The sequence below is a fragment of the Schistocerca cancellata genome, chromosome 1, assembly GCF_023864275.1.
Source record: "Schistocerca cancellata isolate TAMUIC-IGC-003103 chromosome 1, iqSchCanc2.1, whole genome shotgun sequence".
Taxonomy (NCBI): Eukaryota; Metazoa; Arthropoda; class Insecta; order Orthoptera; family Acrididae; genus Schistocerca; species Schistocerca cancellata.
Genome location: NC_064626.1, coordinates 1,040,266,524 through 1,040,288,399, shown reverse-complemented (window position 1 = coordinate 1,040,288,399; position 21,876 = coordinate 1,040,266,524). Strand labels below are relative to the sequence as shown.

Here is a 21,876-nt window from a genome sequence, read left to right as displayed (position 1 = left end):
CTGGTGGTCATGGAAGGCGCCGTAACACCTCTACGAAATGCGAATGCCATCCTCCGAACGACAGTGCAACCATATCGGCAGCGTATTGGCAAGGCATTCATCTACAGGTCGACAATTTGCGACCCCATCGTGCACATCTTGTGATTGACTTCGTGATAACGACATCGCTCGACTAGAGTGACCAGCATGTTCTCTAGACTTGAAACCTGTCGAACATGCCTGGGATAGATTGAAAAGGGCTGTTTATGAAAGACGTGACGCGCCAACCACTCTGAGGGATCTACGCCGAATCGCCTTTGAGAAGTGGGACAATCTTGATCAACAGTGCCCTGTTGAACTTGTGGATAGTGTGCCACGACGAATACAGGCATACATCAATCCATGAGGACGTGCTACTGGGTATTAGAGGTACCGGTGTGTACAGCAATCTGGACCTCCACTTCTGAAGGTCTCGCTGTGTGGTGATGCAACATCCATTGTGTCGTTTTCTTGAGCAATAAGAAGGGCGGAAATGATGTTTATGTTGATCTCTATACCAATTTTCTGTACAGGTTCCGGAACTCTCGGAACCAAGGTGATGCAAAATATGTTAGAAAAAGTGCAAAACATTTTTGGATGTGTATTATTGAACCCTCAGTGCGCGAGCCATAATCGGACGCGTATTGTTCTGAGTACACGGAATTACCTCTTCACAACAATGTTCTAAATTCATGACTCTTTTTGCATGAAGTTTTGATCCAAGAAAAGATTTACAAATAATGTTTATTTGAGTGAAATGTATGCAGTTACTTCTAGTATCTTGCCCTCCAGGTCAGCCGAGAGCGTTAAATCACTGCTTTCCAGTAACAGGGAGGTGAACCTATACCGGTTCGAATCCATCTCGCGGATTAACGACGAGACTGATTAGCCGGCCAACCTGCATGTGTTATTTGGGCCCTTTTTCCACATCCAACTAGGTGAATAGCGGGCTGGAAACCACGTCTCGTCTCAGATATATGTTCCGGAGAGATTTAGAAAATGTTCTCACACTTGAAAATATACAGAGATGACGGAAGTCATGGGATAGTGATACGCAAAGAAACAAATGACGGTGGTATCGCGTACGCAAGGTATAAATGGACAGTGCATTGGCGGAGCTGTCATTTGTACTCAGGTGATTCATGTGGAAATATTTCCGACACCATGACCGCCCGACGGGAATTAACAGATTCTGAACGCCGAATGATAGTTGGTTCTAGACGCATGGGACCTTCCATTTCGGAAATCGTTAGGGAATTCAACATTCCGAGATCCACGTTGTCAAGAGTGCGCCGAGAACACCAAATTTCAGTCATTACCTGTCACTATGGGCAACCCAATGGCCGACGGCCTTCACTTAACGATCGAGAGCAGGGGCATTTGCATAGACTTACCAGTGCTAACAGAGAAGCAACACTGCTTGGAAAATCGCAGAAATTAATGTGGGACGGACGAAAGTATCAGTTACGACAGTGCGGCGAAATTTGGCGTTGGTGGGTGAAACCTGGTAGCGAAGGGAAAGCAGGATTCGTTTACGATTGTGGACGGGGCCGTAATCAATTACTATTGGTTGCCTTTTCTAGTTACACGCATTTATTTTTAAAACAGTAATTCCGGACTCAACAATAAATAAAAAATACCACACGTTATTAATGAAGGAATAAACAACTTTGTAAATAATAGTGTTTCCAGTGCGTTACAATTTAACAAATCACCATAAAATACAGATACAGATAATATTTAAAAAACAAGCCACCGTAATCACGGCTGAAGGCCTTACACGCCAAGAATGGCAATAAGTTAAGGATGTTTAAGATATCGCTGCAATTACAACTTACAGGTATTGAAATATAAAAAAGTAAGTGGCCAAAAACACTGTAGAGGTATCAGACGCCAGGAATGGCAGTAAGTAATGTTTTAAGCTTACTGCTAAAATACAAATATCGAGTTATTTTTTAAAGCAAATAACCACAATCACGGCTGAAGGTCTTACACGCCAGGAACGGCAATTATATAAAAAAGTTTAGAAACTTGCTGTAAAACAGCAAATACAAGCAAAGGTTAACTAAAACAAACAAGTAAATGACCACCAAACAGGCGAAATAAGATGATGGTAACCTCGTAACACAACCCTTACACTGCTAGATTTATTCCAGAAGGTGACCGGAACTATTAACAAGACATACATAACCTTTAATGTAGGCATTACAAAGTATGGTAATAATTAGTACAATAATAAAACACAAGGACCAGTAACAGAAGGTGCTCTAAGAATCGACCTCTGCGAAGGTCCGGTAACAAACACTTTCGCGAGTGATCAGTTAGGCAGCCAAGAGTTGCATTCACTTCACACGATGGTAACTCAGACTTGTAGCCGTCTAAAGAATGACTAATGATAATCTTGCTGAAGCTACCTGACGTCCAATAAGCCAAATGTAAGAATGGAACAACACACTAGAGACGGAACCGGCAGACTGCACTAAGCCCCCAGAATGCTGAGCTTAGAGCGCGCGGAACGAGAAAGGAATCACTACCACCAGAGTAGAAGAATCACAAACGGCCTACAATCAAGAAAGCTGCGAAAACTACACACCTTACCGGACAGCAGCGGCAAGGTGAGGAAACGTACTCTGCCGTAACATACAATAACCCCCAGGGAAGGTAACTGGGGCGTTAGGGGCCACCAGGCAGGAAAAACACCGTTGGTTGAACTTAACAAATTGTAACAAGCTGAACGCAGTAAATAGTAATAAGAATTCGAGAAAATATAATCAGATCCTCTTTCCCCAAGCCCTCCACTCGCTGCTCTTCGCCTCGGCGATACTACGAACAGCAACACGAAGCCAAGTCACTGGAGAATCGCGAGATGTCACAATGGTGGAGGTTTATCTACTTGAAATGAAATGCATTCATCTTAAAGCTTGCTGGATCCGGTTTACGACGAGGTCGTGCACGCTCGTGACCACAGCCCTTCCATCCGGCAGTCCATGTGCGGACCTGGCTCCTCCTGAGTCCCCAACCGAACTGCCACACTCACACGACATGGAAAAACAACGACGTCGCCCCAAAGATAGGGCAACAGTTACTACATATGGATAACCCCCGCTGCTGCCACTACCGGACAGGCAACGCTTGCGAAACGAGTGGCGCCAGCCAAGACGAGAAGAAGATGAACAAAATCCTGCACTGGCAACAGTTCTGCGGTTGTGGACGGCTACAGAGGCAACTTGCCTCATTTTTTCTCCAGGGGACTTACAAAGACTTGTTGAGTGCATGCCATGTCGAGTTGGTGCACTGCACCGGGCATACCCAGAGTCCGTCCTAGGGGGAGTGGTGGTCTTAGGATGGCTTCCGGCCACCACGTGCTACTAACTTTGCCTCAACCAACACAACAATGCGGACCCTATGGAAGAAACGGGACGAGGCGAAAGTAGAAGAAGAAGTTACTTCTAGCACTTTCATGATCTGATTCTGACAACGTACATACGCTCCACCTTTTAGGTGAAGCACTTGCTTCGAATGTTTGTAGCTCCACCTCATTACCTAATACCCCTCTGCACTAGACCTGAAATACAAATAACCAACAGAATCTCATCGTTTATCACATCACCAGCAGCCAGTCTCGAAGTTTTCACTTTGTCACTTTTCTTCTAATTAGTAAAAGATGGAAAGATGTACCAAGAGGTTTTCGTTGACCGCAGCATTGAAAAAAGTTTATATTCATTGCAACTGTGCCTCGTATTGACTAACATTTCTGCTGAGGACAGAAGAAAAATGAGTGTTTAAGTTAAGTACAGAGTGGAAAACCCATACAAGGTAGAGCAAATAGTAGAATCTTCAAACGTTAATTCATCGGTAACACGGAAATGTAAGCTTCAGTGCAATGTTTAATTATTACGAATTGATCCAGAATTATGAGTACAGGAAAGAATGCTCCACGTGGGAGACAAGGCAACCAAATAAGAATGGATTGACCTAATAATAATTACAGACCCATTAGAAAATACTCGAATCGTTTAAATAGACTTGAGTATATTGAGCATGCATACTATTTGGATGGTTTAATGAAACCTGATGGTGTAACATATGCTTGGAAAACAGGCTGCTAACTGAACAACCAACGTTACGTCTAAACAGATCTAAAACGCATTAAAAGCTGAGGCTCCTTCAAAGAAATATTACACGTAGCTGTCAGAATGCTAGCAGCAATCTCACCATATTCTTGTAACTCTTTTAGTGAGAATAAGTAACAGAAGCAACTTCAAAGTTACTACATCAGTTGTCCATAGCAACTTTGAAGTTACTGCATCAGTTTTTCATAGCAAAAACGTGCAACCAACAACTGGAGCCGTTCGCGGAACGTCACCCGGGAACACTAAAAGGAACAAACTACCATGCTTTGTGTCGTTCAAACGAGATACAAGACTCAGACCACGCGGCCGCGCTAGCTTACTATTCGCTCACACCTGTACTCGCCAAAGTACCTCTCGGCCGACATTCCGTTTTCCAGCTAGTCAAAGATTGTAACATCTTCGGCAATCGATCATTTGGTACCAAATATCTTTGCAATTTGCTTGCGAATCAGAATACGTGTCAGAAAGGGTAATTTTGAAATTTGACATTCTGACAAGCAGCTTTCAAATGTTACACCTAAATCCTCACATGATGTGGTGATTTAAAGATGTTCACCATTTATTTCATAATCTGATACTGTCTGATTCTTTACGTTGTTATGGATGGTATTAACTCTTCCTTGTTAGTTTAATTGTAGCCTCTTCTTCAGCGAGAATAAATTCGCAACGTTTTGCGAATAGTTCGTACCACCAAACCAGATTGAGTCTTTGCCATTTATTATTGTTTTACTTGGTACGTGCTTATCCCTACGACAGGTTGCAACGTCTTTCAGCTTTAACCGCATATGTTCAACGTTTGTGAGATGTCCACTAATTGTTCTCAGTCTGTCCTTCAAGAAATTTGATAGTGGTGCTCTGTTAGTTCGACCGTCCTTGCTTTCTTGGACATTTGTTGTTTTGGTGACCGTTGTTCCTGCAATAACAGTATGCTCGCTAATCCATCACTCATTGCTGATACTCTCGAAAAGATCGGCCCTGTCTGTAACTAAGAGGCCTGAAACATTACTTTCTGTGAATGTTATCGGCGTAGTAGTGCTTGGCAGTTTTATTAGACGATGTTTTCAGCGTTGCTTTGCAGTAGTATTTATTCTTACCACTGGTAACGAAGTACAGTTTTCCCAGTCGATAATGGGCAGCATGAAGTCACTACCTACTATTACTGTGTTCACGGGGTATATCCTTGCGGTTGAGTTTATACTACGTCCAACGTGTCTGAATCTGGTAGAAGATAGAAACCACAGATTATTAATCTAATTCCATCGACTCTTTTTAATCTTATCCGTTTTATTTCACAGTCGGATCCATTTCGGATCTCGCTAGACCTAACACTTCTGCTTGTAGCTATAACCTCTCCGTACAGACTTTACTTTTGCTATAATATGCTGACAGATCCATTCTGTACATTTCAAACATCATCCAAGTTAGTATAAAAAAATATTTTTCCTCGGCAGTATTTTCGTTTTTGGTGGTGTGCGGTCTACAAATCTAAGCAACCTTACGACACTCATTGCACAATTCTTGCGTTACACGTTTTTAGGTTATTTTGCTTGACGTATATAAACTGGCGTAGATCAGTTCACACGACTCTTTTTCCATCCATTCGCCCTTTGCGTCAGTACCTGTCATCTTCCCTTCTCTCTGTTCTTCGCTTATAGCCCCCCTCTCTCTATTACTTCCTCTTTGGTTCTACCATCCTCCCTCGCTGCTTTAGCCTCCCCTCTTTCGTTGCTTGTGAGCATGCGTGTGTGTATGTGTGTGTGTCTTTCAGTTTCTAATCGCCCCTCTTTCTGCATTCCCGTTTCTCATAATCTGGTTTCTGGCAGAATGTGTACGTTCCAGTTGCGCTGCCGGTTGCAGGTGTGATCCTGGCGGCTTTCGAGGTGTCCATGTTGGTGGGCACGGTAGTGCTGAACTACCTGGGCAGCCGCGGGCACAAGCCGCGCTGGGTGGCAGCGGGTGCGGCGGTGCTCGGCGTCGCCTGCGTCTCGAGACTTGTCCTCTACCTGGCCCTGGGGCCAGGCCAACGAGCACTCGCTCTCACCAGGGAGCACGGCGTGCTGGAGGACCACCTGTCTACCAACAGCACTGGTGAACTCATCCACGTCTCTCTCACATCACGAAAGTCCATATAGTGCTGTACTAAATTTGACGTTACGCTTTGATATCATGATATGCACTACACTGTATATGTACTGACGAAATCTATAGTTTCAGCTGGCTTAAGAATATTTCGAATTATTCAACCTCCTTTCATGGGCTCAGCAGACACTTTGGCATAACGGCGCTATTACCTCACAGCAGCGGTGAAACATTTCATTCCAGCCGATGACATTGGGGTCTTTACATTGGCCGTTATGGTCACAAGTGCCAAGCATTCGGTAGCTGTGAGTTTTTATAGACTCTTCCGCTAAGATAATGTCACAAGTGACCGGAAGTGGGTGTGATGACTTCAAAATATCTCCCAGACTCCCTGATTTCTCGTATCTTCACTCATTTTCACTTCTCCAAGACAACTTGAGTCATCGTGTTTACTACAGAAGTGATCTACCACATACTGTTCAATAACTACATGGAGATGACAAACAGCATCCTTGAAGGTCAGTATGCACTCGACGGCGACAATTCCAGCTGATACAGGCGCTTTTCACGTTGAAAAGCATGTTTTTGACACCGTCACTGTAGAATGTTTAACTTTGTTGACGGACACACTACCTCACTTCTGCTTACAACGCTTCATTACTATCAAAGTAAAGTTCGCGAAGGCATTCTGTAAGTTTTGGAAACAGATGAAATTCGGATGAGACTAAATCGGACTGGATGTGGGATGATCGAAGGACAACTTTAGGTGAGCGCTAATTTGGCTCGACATAGTACGGTCGACTGTGGCGACTTTGTCACGTGGGATTACTTTGCCAGTTTTTGAAAACGATTGTATTTAGTGTTCTACCAAGATCCTAAACTAAAGAGCAGAGATGTCACTTTTTGGTCCGCACGCAGAAGATATTTAGCTATGACTATTTTCAGACTTCTTTACATTGTCTCAAGTTTATAGTCCTTTATTCAGTTTTTGATAACAATTATTTCAGATACTCTGCCAAGTTCCTGACCTATCCATTAGAGACGTCACTGCATCAAACGCAGAAAACAATGTGTAATAGCTATTTTCAGCTTTGTTAGCACTGTTCGCCTGTTTCTACTTTCGTCGTAATGGAGATCATTTTCGATAATTTACAAAACCGTCTTGTCGAACTGTTTCATTCATATCTGGATAAAAACTTCTTTTTTGCTTATCAGACTCTTTTTAGGTCACTTTTAGGTATAAATATTATGTTGCATTTAGGCTTAATAATATCACTTGGGAGTTAAGAAAGAATTTTTGCAGCCAAGTTCGCGTGCTGAAATATTTTTATTTCCTCAGTGACAAAGTCTACCTGTCATCTTCGGATCTTCTGGAAATAATATTACTGTGCATGACCCACACAGCCATAACGAGAGCACACTCCATGTATAAAACAAAGTTCGCACTTTCATTGGCATTGTTGCTCTAGGAAGCTTGGTAAAAATGAGACAATTTTACCAACGCTGAATTTCGTAATTTTCTCACCTTTTGTCGTAGTTGTTCTCAGATCTTACGCTTTTCGTTTTGTGTTACGTATTGTTAAAAGCTGAGAGTCATAGCACCAAACTGGTAGGTCGCAGGTATCAAAATTATGACGATGTCACTCTGCAGCTGGCTGTTTTTCCAGGGCTGGAAGGAAATCAGGCACCGAGCGGGGTGGCGCAGTGGTTAGACACTGGACTCGCATTCGGGAGGACGACGGTTCAATCCCGCGTCCGGCCATCCTGATTTAGGTTTTCCGTGATTTCCCTAAATCACTCCAGGCAAATGCCGGGATGGTTCCTCTGAAAGGGCACGGCCGACTTCCTTCCCAATCCTTCCCTAATCCGATGAGACTGATGACCACGCTGTCTGGTCTCCTTCCCCAAACCAACCAACCAACAAGGAAATCAGGAATGGGGAAGTAACTGAAAGGTATAATATTCCTCTTAGTACCACTGAAAATAAAGTACCTCTATTCGAAGACGCAGGACGCTCGACTGCACTGAAGAAGAGAACCTGAAATAAATCCACTGGTTCTGTGCAGACTATGAATTCGAGGTTTCGCATCTTCGAACAACTGACAGAGGGAATAGCTTTCACTTTCCAGACATGTCTGGTAATGATTTTCGTAATGTACATGGCGTTATGTATACAACTGACCCTCCTTGCGACGAATTTTTGGGAAAATTTGCCTGTTCTGATGAAATTTCTGCATTTTTCATTGAAGTCCGAAATGCTGAATTTGAAGTTGCGAATTTAAATGTATTGAATATTTGTCTGTACATGTCTTTCCAGTTGAGAGTTCTGTTGGATTAAATAATTCCAAGTGAAGAAAGCCGCAACAGCTGCAAGAAAATGATTTATTAACTAGGACAGGTTTGACGACATTATAGTCATGGCTTCAGGTAACAGACTGTTGAACTTTCAATACATAATGTCCTTCAAATCTCAGTGAGAATAAAGAAATGATAGGGGACTTGTACTCTTTACCCTTAAAGTAGGGTGACCATTTCATTTTCATTGAAAAACGGGACATTTAAAATAAATTAGAGAAAAACCTAGGACAATGAAGTAAAAAAACGGGACATAAATATTGTATTGACTAAATTTAATACATATACAAGTTGACCTTTACAACGTGCACTCACATGATCCCAAATCACTTTTTACAATTATTCTGCCACACTATCACCGTACTTTTCACTTTTATATACTTTATCAAGAATTGCATTTTCGTTTGAAATTGTATCATAAAAGTCAGTATACGATACACCATTAAAGTGTGTTTTGACAATGAGCAAGGCCCTCACTGTTTCAACTTTCATTCTGTTTCTTTCATCTGACCACAAAGAGTTCACTAACGAAAACACACGTTCTACAGCAGAATCTGACCCAGGAATTTCCAGACAAAACACCAAATAAATCATGTTTTTCATGTTAATGTTTTTACTTTTGAAATAAGCAAATATTTTAACACTTTCTTTGTCTCCTTCTTCACTTTTTATGAAGATCTGTGCACATGAAAATTCATCGAACAGTTCGTCTTCATCAATAGGAAAATTTGGTACAATACTTTTAACAAAAACACAACAGTCCTGAATATCCTTCCACTGTAGCGGCTCCTTTTCAGTATTTACCAAGTCAAATGCTTTAAAAGGTGTGAGAAATGGTAAACACCATACTTTAATATATTCAATGCAAGAGTCATAGAAGATGTCAGCATAAATATGAAATTGTTCTACACTAATTTCACCGTCCTCTTCCAGCTTTCTTAGTCTCATGTATAAAGGATGTGAGAAATCTTTCAGATTTTCTACATTGTAATTTGCCCAATAATTTCTTTATTTCTTGATAAACTTCCACTATTGTGATTTCTTGTTTCTCAATACATTTAATTGTTGTGGAAAAAGGTTTTAGCTGGCTAACAAGAAAATGTAGAAGAACAATAGACACAGGGTTATCAAAGAATTGTTTAAGGATAACAGGACACTTATCAAGGGAAATGAAACATGATTTCAAAGCAGGAAATATCTCTGCAATTCTTTCCAATGCTGGTAGCAGAGATAGCCACCTTGCCTTGCTGTGCCCAAGTACAGTTTTGTATTCAGTTTCAGTAAACTTAGAGAATGACTTCATAGATTCAACCCTTACTGTATATATGTGGAAATTCTGGTAGATTTTGTTTACAATTAATTGGCAGTCGATGAGTAGGCAATCTGAGCCAGTTTGTAAAGAATTGTGCACCACATGTGCTGGACAGCCAACAGCTACTACATTATTCACTGTGTTCTGTTGAAGTTTATAGAACAAATTGTTTTCTCCTTTCCTCTGCTAATCACCAAAATTGGTTGGTTGGTTGGTTGTTTCGGGGAAGGAGACCAGACAGCGAGGTCATCGGTCTCATCGGATTAGGGAATGACGGGAAAGGAAGTCGGCTGAGCCCTTTGAAAGGAACCATCCCGGCATTTGCCTGGAGCGATTTAGGGAAATCACGGAAAACCTAAATCAGGATGGCCGGACGCGGGATTGAACCGTCGTCCTCCCGAATGCGAGTCCAGTGTCTAACCACTGCGCCACCTCGCTCGGTACCAAAATTGGTGTTAGTGTTGTCTGCAGAAACTGTAATCACCTTTCCCTCAAAATCATATTCCTTTAAAACCTCCAGCACATAATTCTGGAGTAAATCTGAAGTTTCTCCAGCTAAATTAAGAAATTCAAGCACTTTCACCGTGATGCCATTTTCAGGGTGAAAATACCTGATAAGGAGAGGAACCAACTTCAAAACCAAATGATTCGATGTATCAATCATTACAGAAATGAATCGAGGACTTTTCAGTTCATTTAAAACCTGCTGAGCTGCATACGGTGCAATAACATTTGAAATAATAATGTCGTGTGACTAGGGCCTCCCGCCGGGTAGACCGTTCGCCGGGTGCAAGTCTTCCGATTTGAAGCCACTTCGGCGACTTGCTCGTCGATGGGAATGAGATGATGATAATTAGGACAACACAACACCCAGTCACTGAGAGGAGAAAATCTCCGATCCATCCGGGAATCGAACCCGGCCTTTAGGATTGACATTCCATCGCGCTGACCACCCAGCTACCGGGGACGGACCCATTTGAAATGATTGCATTACATTTTGTGTGTCCACATGTGAATTTAGGATTGAAAAGTTTTTTAACAACTGCTGTAGTACAGTCCATTGACTTAAAGCTATGGTTATGCATTGCACTGTGGTATGCAAACGTAGCTTCTTGTGCTGACAACTGCCTGTCCATTTCTGTTACTGATTTTAAGTTTACATAGTAGTCACTTACGCATTTATTTGCTCTTTTCGTTTGATCACTCATGCGATGTTTCTTCGTCTTAATGTGATTCACAATGTCAGACCTTCCACCATGACCAATATCAAATTTTGATCTGCACAACGTACATTCTTCAGTTTCTCCACTACCAGTGATAGAAGGAAACTCGCTTTTTATATTGCTGTTAAAATTACACTTTCATTTTGGCATAATGAAACAGTGTTTGCACAGTGCAAAACATTAACAGTGTGGTAACGAAAGCCAGAGAGCATGTATCAGTGATGTAGAGTATCTCTGGACCGAAAGGACGGATTCAGTGGATCGATTTAGAAGAGAAAAATCTTTGTTGTTATTCGTAACCTATAGTGCGTTTAAAATTACTTGCGATTTTTGACAGTTGGGTACATGTTTGGGGTTTGCTGAAAGTCATCACACGCTTCCTAGCGTAAATAATTGCTCAGTTAATAGCAAGTCAAACAACCAGTAGCGTAAAATACTCTAGCCAAGCGGAATCATAACAAAACGGGACATTTGAGCGTCCCCAACAAAACTTTCGGTACAGCAGGACATTTTGGTAAAAAACGGGACTGTCCGGGGAAAAACGGAACGAATGGACACCCTTAAAGAGATACTAAGAACAGTATGCAAATGTCATGAAACTACTCGTGATTAATAAATAATTTTGACGTAGCTGCTGCGGTTTTCATAATTTGAAATGTGTCTTCAAAGCTGCGGTGACCCCTCATACCAATTACTTTGTACATTAAATAATCTGTTCTTTCACATCTTTTCGAATTTTTCACGTGTTTTAACACAGCTACACAGATTCCCGTTTTCGTGCTGACTTTGCCATCACTGATGGTAATTTCTTAATTTGTCATATATCCACAAATGATCGAAAAATATATCAGTGCTAATGTTTTATGATGAATTTTCGTAGATATCTGTTAACACAGCAGTTAAAAGAAGGGGTAAAAAAAGTATTAAAGTTTGTCCTGTTGGCAGTACCTTAATAGTTGAAAGTGCAAATAGTGAGACGGCTGACGCCCGTCCTTCAGCCTTCGCGTCTCGCTCCAGCTCCAGCGTGGCAGCTGTGCGGAGCCGCAGCGCCTGCCGACGACTGCCCGCGTGACAGCGCCGCTGACGTCACAGCAGCGGCCGCGGATACACTGGGCACACCGGCGTTGCTGCTGGTAGCTTCTCAGCTGCTGATGGGCGCCGGGGCCTCCCTGCCGCTGTCTCTGGGACTCGCCTACATGGACGACAACGCACCCAGAAACAAAGCTCCGCTGCTCATAGGTCATTCACGCAGCCTGCGCTAAGAAATACAGAATGATAATGTAGTCTGTAGCTGAATACCTGTGCAGACTGATTCAGTATATTGAGTTACACAGAACTACTAAATGTTGTCCACCTAGGCAGCAGGTATTGTTGTTGTGATCACTCCGAAGACTGGAATTTCCCACATAAATCTATACACTGCGAGATGTAACCACTTGAAATTGCTTAGAATAGTCCACCTTGGTCTCCCTATACAATTTGTATGACCCAGACTTCACTCCATTAGCTAATTTCATTCCTCTATGCTTCAGCACGTGACTTATCAACCGATACCTCAATTTAGTCGAGTTGCTCCATAAATGTACACTACTGGCCATTAAAATTGCTACACCAACAAAAAATTCAGATGATAAACGGGTATTCATTGGACAAATATACTAGAACTGACACTGATTACATTTTCACGCAGTTTGGGTGTATAGATCCTGAATAATCAGTACCCAGAACGACCACCTCTGGCCGTCATAACGGCCTTGATACACCTGGGCATTGAGTCAAACAGAGCTTGGATGGCGTGTACAGGTACGGCTGCCCATGCAGCTTTAACACGATACCACAGTTCATCAAGAGTAGTGACAGGCGTATTGTGACGAGCCAGTTGCTCGGCCACCATTAAACAGACGTGTTCAGTTGGTGAGAGATCTGGAGAATTGGTGAGAGATCTGGAGTCAGGGCAGCAGTCGAACACTTTCTGTATCCAGAAAGGCCCGTACAGGGCCTGAAAAATGCGGTCGTGCATTATCCTGTTGAAATGTAGGGTTTCGCAGGGATCGAAAGAAGGATAGAGCCACGAGTCATAACACATCTGAAATGTAACGTACACTGTTCAAAGTGCCGTCAATGCGAACAAGAGGTGACCGAGACGTGTAACCAATGGAACCCCATACCATCACGCCGGGTGATACGCCAGTATGGCGATGACGAATACACGCTTCCAATGTGCGTTCACTGCGATGTCACCAAACACGGATGCGACCATCATGATGCAGTAAACAGAACCTGGATTCATCCGAAAAAATGACGTTTTGCCATCGGTGCACCCAGGTTTTGTCGTTGACTACACCATCGCAGGCGCTCCTGCCTGTGACGCAGCGTCAAGGGTAACCGCAGCCATGGTCTCCGAGCTTATCGTCCATTCTGCTGCAAACGTCGTCGAAATGTTCATGCAGATGGTTGTTGTCTTGCAAACGTCCCCATCTGTTGACTCAGGGATCGACACGTGCTTGCGCAATCCGTTACAGCCATGCGGATAAGATGCCTGTCATCTCGACTGCTAGTGATACGATGCCGTTGGGATCCAGCACGGTGTTCCGTATTACGCTACTGAACCCATCGATTCCATATTCTGCTAACAGTCATTGGATCCCGACCAACGCGAGCAGCTATGTCGCGATGCGATAAACCGCAATCGCGATAGGCTACAATCCGAACTTTATCAAAGACGGAAACGTGATGGTACGCATTTCTCCTCCTAACACGAGGCATCACAACAACATTTCGCCAGGCAACGCCGGTCAACTACTGTTTGTGTATGGGAAATCGGTTGGAAACTTTCCTCATGTCAGCACGTTGTAGGTGTCGCTACCGGCGCCAACCTAGTGTGAATGATCTGAAAAGCTAATCATTAGCATATCACAGTATCTTCTTCCTCTCGCTTCTGTAGCACGTCATCTTCGCGGTGTAGCAATTTTAATGGCCAGTAGTGCACTTTCTTCCCATTTCCACTGATAAAAGGAGGCCACGGCAGTCCGATCACAGATTTACTTCAGACTTCGCACACTGACAGTAGTTCATTAGGACAACTAAATGTGCAAGTAATATGGAGTACTGCTTATGCAGTTTTGATAAAACTTCAAGAGAAATTTTACCCGTCAGTGATGTATTTGTACATTGTCACCATCAGCATGATATGGCGGCGATCATGTGCTTAGCATTAAAGGTCTATAATATGTGGATCGAACCCCACTCATCTTCTTTCTAAATTCAAATTTTTTCAACATTAATACGTATTACATTTGAAAGGTAATATGATGAAAAGACACGTGTATTCGCATGAACCTTTATTGAATTACCATTGTTATTTTGCTGTTTACTAATTTTTATTATTACAACAAATCTTAAGCGACTAAATTACTACCACTCCATTCTCACTATGTGGCACTGGTACAGCAACAGTTGTAATGTTATAGAGAGAATTCAGTCGTGGTTGCAATAAAGATGGTTTTATTAGTTCATTTGCGACGCGTTTCGCCTGTATTGAAAGGCGTGTTCAAACAATCAACCTATGGATAAAGAATCATCTCTTGAAATGAGGAGACAAACGTATAAAATTAATTCCAGGCAACAATGGGCCAAGTCCATGTATAACACTAAAATAAGGAACAATGCCGATGGTCGGAATTTGTACCTTGTGAAGCTTTACAGTACTGTGGTAACACACAACCCAATAATGGTAATAAACGAAACCTCTCGTACGGTAAGACAGAAAGTGAGTTTATTTAAAAACACTGGTTCTTTCAACAACATAAAATATCATCATATGGAGACAACGCCCCTCAGACACAAAGTAGGGCTTGTTTACCTCTGTCATACACGCACAACCTGATGTGCTAGCACTGGCGTGACCTTGTGTTTAAGATGCCTCGTCTCCATATGGTGATTTTTTATGCTATTGACAGAACCTGTATTTGTAAAATGGCACTTCTCGTCTTAGCATGCGAGAGTTCTCCTCTTTACCACAATTGGCTTATGATATGTCTCCACACTGCTGTACACCTTCACAAGGTACAAATTGCGAACCTCGTATTTGTTTTGTATTTTAGCATTATACGTGCACTTGGCCCATTCTTGCTTGTGATTAATTGTATACGTTTTATTCTTCATTTCATGAAATGATTATTTACCCATAGTTCGATTGTCTGAAGATGCCTTTCAATACAGGCGAAACTCGTCGCAAATGAACAACTAACAAAAGCATCTTCATTGCAACCTACGTTTTTTTTTAAATGGAACCACGCTAGTTTTGTTAGCACATCTGAACATATAAACAAATACGTAATCAGTGCCGTTTATTGCATTGCAAAATGTTAATTACATCCGGAGGTATTGTAACCTAAAGTTGACGCTTGAAACCTCCGACGTTCAGTTGCGTTTTGTAACAAACACGGGCCACGGTCGGCGAGCAGCATCTGCAGGGACATGTTTACGATGACGACCGTGTTTACGAGTGTGACTGTAGTGCACTGTTGTGGTTTGGTCTAGCTGTCGCAGTCTAGCTGTCGCAGTGTCCGCATGTAGCGCTTGCTGCTATTGTTATTCTGCATTCGTCTCCGCACGCAGACCAACTGTAGTACACCGTGTTACCAGACGTCTGTGATAGTGTAGTGTCGTAGGAACTGTGGCCATGGTGTATTCGAACTCTGAAAAGGCGGAGATGATACTTATCTATGGCGAGTGTAGACGAAATGCAGCTGAAGCCTGCAGGGTGTATGCAGAACGGTACCCGGACAGAGAGCATCCAACGTGCCGCACATTGCAAAACATCTATCGCCAACTGTATGCAACAGGTATGGTCGTAGCACGCAAGCGGGTCCGTAACAGGCCCGTCACAGGAGAAGCGGGTGCAGTTGGTGTGTTAGCTGCTGTTGCCATGAACCCACACATGAGTACACGGGACATTGCGAGAGCCGGTGGACTGAGTCAAAGTAGTGTCATGCGCATACTGCATCGTCACCGCTTTCACCCGTTTCATGTGTCGCTACATCAGCAATTACATGGTGATGACTTTAATCATCGAGTGCAATTCTGTCAATGGGCATTAACAGAGAATGTGTTGCAGTTCTACCTGTTTACCGATGAAGCGGGTTTCACAAACCACGGGGCAGTGAATCTACGGAACATGCATTACTGGTCTGTGGACAATCCTCGCTGGCTCAGACAGGTAGAGCGACAGCGACTGTGGACTGTAAATGTATGTTGCGGAATCATTGGCGACCACCTCATTGGTCCTCACTTCGTTGCAGGGGCCAAACAGCTGCAACATACATTGCGTTTCTACAGAATGATCTGCCAACGTTGCTCGAAAATGTCCCACTGGAAACGCGTCGACGTATGTGGTATTAGCATGATGGTGCACCTGCACATTCCGCAATTAACACTAGGCTGACCCTTGACAGGATGTTCGACGGGCGTTTCATAGGACGTGGAGGACGCATAAATTGGCCAGCCCGTTCTCCTGATCTTACACCTCTGGACTTCTTTCTGTGGGGTACGTTAAAGGAGAATGTGTACCGTGATGTGCCTACAACCCACGAGGGTATGAAACAACGTATTGTGGCAGCCTGCGGCGACATTACACCAGATGTACTGCGGCGTGTACCACATTCATAACGCCAGAGATTGTAATTGTGTGCAGCAAATGATGGCCACCTCATTGAACATCTATTGGCCTGACATGTCGGGACATATTCTATTCCACTTCGTAATTGAAAACGGAAACCACGTGTGTACGTGTACCTCACCCCTCACGGTAATGTACATGTGCGTCAGTGAAAAAGACCAATAGAAAGGTGTTAGCATGTGGACGTAATTTTCTGTTCCAGTCTCTTCTGTACCTAAGGTCCATCACTGTTCCCTTTGGATCCCTACGTAATTCGGTGCTCTCCCATACACACGATCGAACAGCGGAGGAGCGGTACTCAAGCGTCAACTTTAGGTTACAATATCTCCGGATGAAACTAACATTTTACAATGCAACAAACGGCACTGATTACGTATTTGTTTATATGTTCAGATGTGCTAACATAACTAACGGTGTTGAAGGGAATTGATTAGGTTGTTGGTTGGTTCCTCAGCCGTCCCTAGATCGTGCTGCCACCCGATTACAGCTTGGCTGCCTGTCTCACCTAAACTGTTGTTAGAGTTTCCTTCCCAGGTCGACCCTTGGAACACTTCTGAGCACTACTGTTCTGTTGTTTGTGATTGTGATTATCTTTTGTAGCAAGTACCGTACCAGGCCTTCAACCGTATTTTAATTTTGTCTGTTCTACACTCCTGGAAATTGAAATAAGAACACCGTGAATTCATTGTCCCAGGAAGGGGAAACTTTATTGACACATTCCTGGGGTCAGATACATCACATGATCACACTGACAGAACCACAGGCACATAGACACAGGCAACAGAGCATGCACAATGTCGGCACTAGTACAGTGTATATCCACCTTTCGCAGCAATGCAGGCTGCTATTCTCCCATGGAGACGATCGTAGAGATGCTGGATGTAGTCCTGTGGAACGGCTTGCCATGCCATTTCCACCTGGCGCCTCAGTTGGACCAGCGTTCGTGCTGGACGTGCAGACCGCGTGAGACGACGCTTCATCCAGTCCCAAACATGCTCAATGGGGGACAGATCCGGAGATCTTGCTGGCCAGGGTAGTTGACTTACACCTTCTAGAGCACGTTGGGTGGCACGGGATACATGCGGACGTGCATTGTCCTGTTGGAACAGCAAGTTCCCTTGCCGGTCTAGGAATGGTAGAACGATGGGTTCGATGACGGTTTGGATGTACCGTGCACTATTCAGTGTCCCCTCGACGATCACCAGTGGTGTACGGCCAGTGTAGGAGATCGCTCCCCACACCATGGTGCCGGGTGTTGGCCCTGTGTGCCTCGGTCGTATGCAGTCCTGATTGTGGCGCTCACCTGCACGGCGCCAAACACGCATACGACCATCATTGGCACCAAGGCAGAAGCGACTCTCATCGCTGAAGACGACACGTCTCCATTCGTCCCTCCATTCACGCCTGTCGCGACACCACTGGAGGCGGGCTGCACGATGTTGGGGCGTGAGCGGAAGACGGCCTAACGGTGTGCGGGACCGTAGCCCAGCTTCATGGAGACGGTTGCGAATGGTCCTCGCCGATACCCCAGGAGCAACAGTGTCCCTAATTTGCTGGGAAGTGGCGGTGCGGTCCCCTACGGCACTGCGTAGGATCCTACGGTCTTGGCGTGCATCCGTGCGTCGCTGCGGTCCGGTCCCAGGTCGACGGACACGTGCACCTTCCGCCGACCACTGGCGACAACATCGATGTACTGTGGAGATCTCACGCCCCACGTGTTGAGCAATTCGGCGGTACGTCCACCCGGCCTCCCGCATGCCCACTATACGCCCTCGCTCAAAGTCCGTCAACTGCACATACGGTTCACGTCCACGCTGTCGCGGCATGCCACCAGTGTTAAAGACTGCGATGGAGCTCCGTATGCCACGGCAAACTGGCTGACACTGACGGCGGCGGTGCACAAATGCTGCGCAGCTAGCGCCATTCGACGGCCAACACCGCGGTTCCTGGCGTGTCCGCTGTGCCGTGCGTGTGATCATTGCTTGTACAGCCCTCTCGCAGTGTCCGGAGCAAGTATGGTGGGTCTGACACACCGGTGTCAATGTGTTCTTTTTTCCATTTACAGGAGTATATATTCAGTATATGGCCTTCAGCCAAACCTTATGTGAAGTATTTTAAGATTAGGCCTTCAGCCGTGTTTTATTTAAAATTCTTGTTTGCTCTGTATCTAGCACTTCAGCCACGTTTGTTTTAGAATCTGTGGCTTCCAGCCATAATGTGTAAATTTCTGTCTGTAAGGTTTCTCTTTAATTGTCTTAAATTCTTAAAATGGCCTTCAGTTGTACTGTGAGAGTCTTAAGGTTTGTCTTTAATTATTTTGAATAATTTTGTTTGGGACGTTCAGCTGTCAAGATATTTTAAGTTTTCGTAATATGGTTTTCTTTTGTACTGTGTAAATGCTTGTCTTTAAAGGTTCCCCTTTATTATGTTGAAATATCATTGGGCTTTCAGCCGAGGAATTAATTCAAATATTCCTTAATACGGCTTTTAGCCGAAATTAGTAAGTGCTTGCCTTTTAAAGAATTTCCTTTGCTGATCTGAAATATTATTTGGGCCTTTAGTTGAGAAGATACTTTAATTTTACTTAAGTAAGGCCTTCAGCCGTTTGTCTAATTTCTTATCCCTTAAAAGGAATTATTTGGAGATATTTTAATTTTACTTAAGTAAGGCCTTCAGCCGTTCCCCTAAATCCTTGTATTTTAAAAGGAATTATTTAAACTTTATTATTGAGAAGTTACTTGGGCCCTCAGCCGTGAATTGATCCTTGTTGTTTTAAAGAGAAAACTGTGCATTGACATTCGAGGAATAAAGTTGTTCGTTCTTGTGTAACTAACACTAACTGATCTTGGCCCCTTTCGACAACCTGATCCGCTCTGTCCTGTAAAACCAGATTCCAACCATCAGAAATTCGGTAAAAATTCACTCAAATTACACGTATCTTTTTATCATATTACGATTCGAATGCAATATGTACGAGATACTACTGAGCGTTGCCACGACCTATCGATGTATCGTAGCACGTCTCTGAGAGAAATAATCTGATGTGCGGCACTGGTCAGCGAGAGAGCCGTGTGCTGAAGAAGCGGTTTTTGGAGGGACGGCGCGAGACAGGGCGGAGGGAGCCGAGTGGCGGTTGTGGACTGAAGTGGTACGGTGTCATTCCGTGGCGTTCTGCCTTCCAAGACTGCTGAGCCCGGTAGAACACGTCGTTGTCACAGAGGACGCGGGGCGTGGAGATTGTGAGACTGGTTGGGACGTCTGGTGGGAATGGAGCAGAGCGGTCCGAAGGGTCTCGTCTGCTGCAGTAGGATCGGCTGTTGAAGGTGTGACATGTTGGAATTACGTCCGATTACCTACCTGCTGCAGACACCCAGATCAACTGTTTTCAACGCCGACAAAGAATCAGGTGAGAACGTACTTGATGTGGAATGGTTCGAACTACGGTTCCGTTTCTGTGCAGTATTTAAGTGGTGGTCGATGCAGGTTAATTCGACGGCTAGTTCATGACTTCACGGTAATGGTTCCCGCCAGAATCACAACGGTCGCTAGTTGCACTGCCAGTAGCCGATATTTGACCAAGTTCTATAGAGTGGTTCTGCTCAGCCTCCCTGTGTTGTGTTACCGGATTAGCGGAACTTGTGTCCACTCTGAGGTATTCTGTTTATGACAGGTCACAATACCCTTGCCTTCTTGGCCGTTAACTGAGGGTCCCGGTTGTATTAACGTAGCTGATTATTTTCTGTGCTGTGGATATTGTTTTTATTGTTGTATTTGTACATATTAAACTGTGAAACCGAACGGGACTACTTGCTTGGGGCCGCTCTGCAGTGTAACTTATTTCCTTTCCGCGGGAAGATTAAAGTGCAAATTTGCTAGTAAAATGGTAACGCGTTCGTCCTGGATTGTGCTTGTTCAATTTTAAAAGCGATGTGAGCGAGCCTTCTGAAATTTTCTGGCACTGTCTGCTACTTTTGTACGCTGCCTTTTCCCATGTTAAATTTTGTCGTTGTCTAACCTGACCTCTCTCTGCAGTTCCTTGCGAGTCGTTTACCATTCCGGGGGAAGGAGATCAAGTAACATGTTAAAATTAATTGCCTTTTCCCATGTTAAATTTTGTCGTTAGTCTAACCTGACCTCTTTCCGCAGTTCCTCGAGAGTCGTTTACCATTCCGGAAAAAGGAGATCGGTAACATGTTAAAATTAATTATTCATCGCGTTATTACCTCGCTCACCTGAAGATATTCCCGATTTTGCTGTCGGATCCTTGAATTGGTATTTAATTGTTGTGGGTGTTTTTGAGAGAGTATTTTGCGAGTTATGGACATGTATTGTTTCCGTACATAGTCTAAAGGTCAGTGCGGCGGGTCGGTTGGCCACGCCGCGCCGGTTGAGATAATATACTCCCGCCTGGGCAGCTAAGGTGGTTTGCACTGATTCTGAGGTTTCTTATTTATGATGCAGCTGTTATTTTGTAAGTGCTATTGTTAGTAACTTTGATACTGCTCTTGGAGCACTTGATTTTCTCCTCTTTGGGTTTCTAATTATTAAAGTTAATTATACTTATGGTACATTGATAGTTTTTACTTTATGAACAACTGAATGAAACGCAATTTTCGTGCCATACGCGTTTCGCCTTTATTTTCTGCAAGGCATCTTCAGTGGCAGATTGCATGGACGATTTTCTACATATTACGCTCCTGTTGCATTTTTAGTGTTGTTCCTCTTCTTATAAATGCCAGTTTGCGGTTTTTTCCCCACATTTCACAGCACTAGGAACTGAACACTTGTTTTGATGCAAATGTTTTGGTTTCCATTTCATTGTATCAAAACAAGTGTTTAGTTCATAGTGCTGTGAAATGTGGGAAAAAATCGTGCTTTCATTTAACATTCTGGCGGTTATACCCGTTATTAATATACCAGCATTCTACATTTTCAATTGCTTTTCTCTCACTTATATTAAACTCTGGTCTTGCTATGTTAATCACTTAAATATGTTCCGAGAACAATTTGAAATCAACAGCTTTCCTGGATGGCAGTGAGCTGTTATGAATACTTCCTCAGATATCCTCAACCTAC

The 21,876-nt window shown here is 43.7% G+C and overlaps 1 protein-coding gene across 3 annotated transcripts in view; it reads left to right on the top strand.

The window, feature by feature from the left end:
- The window catches only part of LOC126090020 (solute carrier organic anion transporter family member 74D-like), a 113,247-nt gene that overhangs the window by 16,456 nt on the left and 74,915 nt on the right, over positions 1-21,876 (top strand). For 2 of the 3 annotated variants that reach the window (XM_049906955.1, XM_049906954.1), the window contains exons 4-5: positions 6,009-6,239; positions 12,138-12,359. The exons of the other annotated variant lie outside the window; for it this stretch is intronic. In XM_049906955.1, coding sequence (XP_049762912.1) covers positions 6,009-6,239; positions 12,138-12,359 — 453 coding nt within the window. The remainder of the gene's footprint in view (positions 1-6,008; positions 6,240-12,137; positions 12,360-21,876) is intronic. 3 annotated transcript variants of the gene reach the window in all.